The following is a 3,189-nucleotide window of genomic DNA, read 5'->3' as shown; positions in this document are numbered from 1 at the left end:
TATATATATATATATATATATATATATATAAATAAATAAATAAATAACGTGTTTACATCACATTAACAGGGTTTGTTGTCGTGGAAAGAAGGATTTCTATTCACAGTGGAGCCGAGGCGGTGATCCAGACCTCTGGTTTGTCTTCAAACCTTTTTACTGCTCACAATAAAGAGTCATCTCCAGAGAAACGCATACATGAAAGTCCATGTATTGCTTCTGAATTCATAACCATGTAAGTGAACTGAAACGTGTGCAGTTTGTTGAACCAATAACTGACTTTAAAAGGCTTCTGTGACACTTTTACATCTGCAGAAGGACACTGTGAGAGCTTCACATGGTTCTGATGGACTCTTCACTTAATTTATGCTGATCTAAAGTGTTTTTTTCCGGCTCCTATCATGTGTAACGTACACTATCAGTTCTGAATGCAAGATTAAAAGTAAAGTCAAATGTGTTAATGTCTGTGTTTGTAATGCTGGAATTGATCCCACGGACACGGGGCTTCAGAGAGTTAGTTTAGTTTTTCTAATCTGGGATTGTTTTTCTTTTTATATACTTTGTGCAGCATGTTCACTTTATGAATAAATGTAAATGCAATGCTCGTGCTGTCTTGAACACTAGGAAAAGCCCAACGATGAGACTTTTGGGGGAAAACACACTTTTGATTAGAAAGAAAACTTTAATGTCTTTAGTTTTTGTTGAAAATGTTATTTTTGAATTGCCTCATATGTCAGAAGATTAGATATTCAGTTGATTTTCGTAGCTCGCTCTTAATTCATAAACATGATTTATTTTCTTGTAAGATGTTTATTTTTCATGCTGCATTACATCGTTTGACAGAGCAAGAGGCTGGTTTTATTTTTCTGTCCTCAGATTTGTGTTCCGGTATAACGAGCCGTATTGTTTCTAACGTCGTACGAGCTTCTGAGAGTGAAGAGTAAGAACTGGTTCTCAAGTAGCATCACTACTTTATACATGTGACGTTAAATCAGCCACCACTGCTCAACGTTTAACTTTTAGAAAATACTAATCTTTGACATTCATTCATTTAGCATCAGTTACGGCTACATTTTACTGAATGTGTGGCAACTCAGCAAAACACTGAATCAACCTGGGAGAGACTGATGTGATAGTCAGCAGATAATCACAAAATATTGTCTGTTGATAGAAATGAAGCTGACGTTCTTCATCAAATGATCTTTATCGTGATCAAAGTGAGAGAATCTCTAATAAAGTTATAATTCCTGGAATGCATTTCCACTTTGCTTGTTTATTCTCAGCTGCCTTTGTTACACTTTCATACTTTGAAACTTTATCTGCTTCATATTTTGAGCTTGTTAGTATTTCAGACACTTAAAGGAGACGTATGCTGATTTTCAGGTTCACATTTGTATGTTTGGGGGTTCTACTAGAACATGTTTACGTGCTGTAACGTTCAAAAACACTTCTCATAATTATTTATTATAATAAAATACTAAGCAGCAGCAATCTACACTTAAAGGAGACGTATGCTAATTTTCAGGATTTTTGGGTTTCTAGTATGTTCAAAAAACACTTTATTTTCCTCATACTTTGATAATTATTTTCATTATAATACAATAATATTAACAGAAAAAAATATTGTTATAATAATTATAGATCATAATTATTTTCATTATAATAAAATACTAATATATTAACAACACAAATGATATTTATTATTATAATAATTATAGATAATTCTTAAAGTGTTGACATCTTTCCGACGACACAAAGCTGCTCATCGATGACAGCGTTATGCGACACCTCGGCCGTGTTGACGGCACTTGACGTGTCTCCGTCAACACAACAATGGCGGATGCCGCGGAGGAAGCGCTTCATGGCAGCTGGTCAGTCAATGTTTGTTGTCATCACACTTAACATTATTTAATACGTTTGTCAAACAATTGCGTCGACTTCAGCCGACTGTACGCGATGTACAGAAAGTAACCACGAGTCTGCTAGCGCTGGATGCGAACCCGAAACTAGCCTGGATGCTAACCTGAAACTAGCCTGGAGTCCGTTAACGTTACAGCTAGCCGGCTAACGTTAATTAGCCAAGTTGGTTCAGATAAATCAGCAGCTCAGTCGGTCAGTCAGTAGTAGACACAAATGTGTTTTTAACTAAGACCCGTCAATCAATGTAATTTATATTTACATTACTTTATTTCCTCACATTGACTCGTTTTATAACTGAAGCTTGTTAGCCAGTAAGCTAACAGTGCCTAGCTAGATAGCCGGTGTTATGTGGAGTTCTGCTTCCGTTTAACCTGAAACCCAAGCGTAGCCTCGAACACTTAATTACCTGGTTTCTAGTGCATTTGTATGAATATATATTTGGGCTGGAAATGTCTTTATTCATATTTATGTAGAGACAAACACAAAATTCAAGCAGCAAATGACAATCTAAAACATAATAGATAATTAGTGGACTAATCGATTGTTTTGGTCTCGATCGACTGAGATGTCTTTAATCGATTGTCATTATTTCATGCTGAATGAGTGAACACATCTCTGGTAAACACACAATTTAAAGTGTTTGTGTTCATTATTTGTGAAGGAACTGAGTTTTACAGATCTGTTGATTTAAATCAATTAATCGCTGAGTTAACTGAGACTTTCTTTGGTTGAGGACGGCCCTAGTTCACAGTATAAATAGACACGACTACAGATAAGTTATCACAGTGAAGCATCGTGTTCCGCAATGACTTTACAACCTTGTGAGAACTATTAATACACGTCACCCATAAGAAATGTTATCTTTAGTTTTTATGAACATTTATAACTGTGTGCTGGTCCTTCCCGGTCTCCAGGGACCAGGATCTAGCTGAGGCTCTGGACTCGGGCTCTGACATGGAGATGGAGCGAGGCATCATCCAGGTCCAGGAGCATTCAGCTCAGCACAGGGCCAAGATGTGGAAGGTGAGCAGAAGCCTGACTCACTGCACTTTACAACGTATACGTTTATTTAGCAGTAAGCATTCTTCTGTTATTAGAGTCAGAATGCTGTAGAGAAATTACTCTCATCAGACTGGAAAGACCAGTTCAGGCTCAGATGATGTAAAGGCCATCACGCCTTTAAGACACACCCACATTTGAGCATCGGTTGGTTCTACTTTAAACAATTAGTTAACACCTGTTAATGTCTACCTCTTAGTACTTTAAAGAGAC

General features: G+C 36.8%; 1 protein-coding gene across 1 annotated transcript; it reads left to right on the top strand.

Moving 5' to 3' along the window:
* Nucleotides 1–1,785: 1,785 nt before the first annotated feature.
* Nucleotides 1,786–3,183, top strand: LOC116380042 (TBC1 domain family member 23-like). Its single transcript, XM_031841994.1, has 2 exons — nt 1,786–1,868; nt 2,832–3,183. The coding sequence occupies exons 1-2, from the start codon at nt 1,831–1,833 to the stop codon at nt 3,028–3,030; spliced, it is 237 nt and encodes a 78-aa protein (XP_031697854.1). The 5' UTR covers nt 1,786–1,830; the 3' UTR covers nt 3,031–3,183.
* Nucleotides 3,184–3,189: the final 6 nt, after the last annotated feature.

This window comes from Anarrhichthys ocellatus, unplaced genomic scaffold (genome assembly GCF_004355925.1).
Source record: "Anarrhichthys ocellatus isolate YVR2014 unplaced genomic scaffold, GSC_Weel_1.0 scaffold5934, whole genome shotgun sequence".
Lineage (NCBI taxonomy): Eukaryota > Metazoa > Chordata > Actinopteri > Perciformes > Anarhichadidae > Anarrhichthys > Anarrhichthys ocellatus.
The sequence above is the reverse complement of the archived record's forward strand: the minus strand, read 5'-3'. Positions and strand labels throughout refer to the sequence as shown.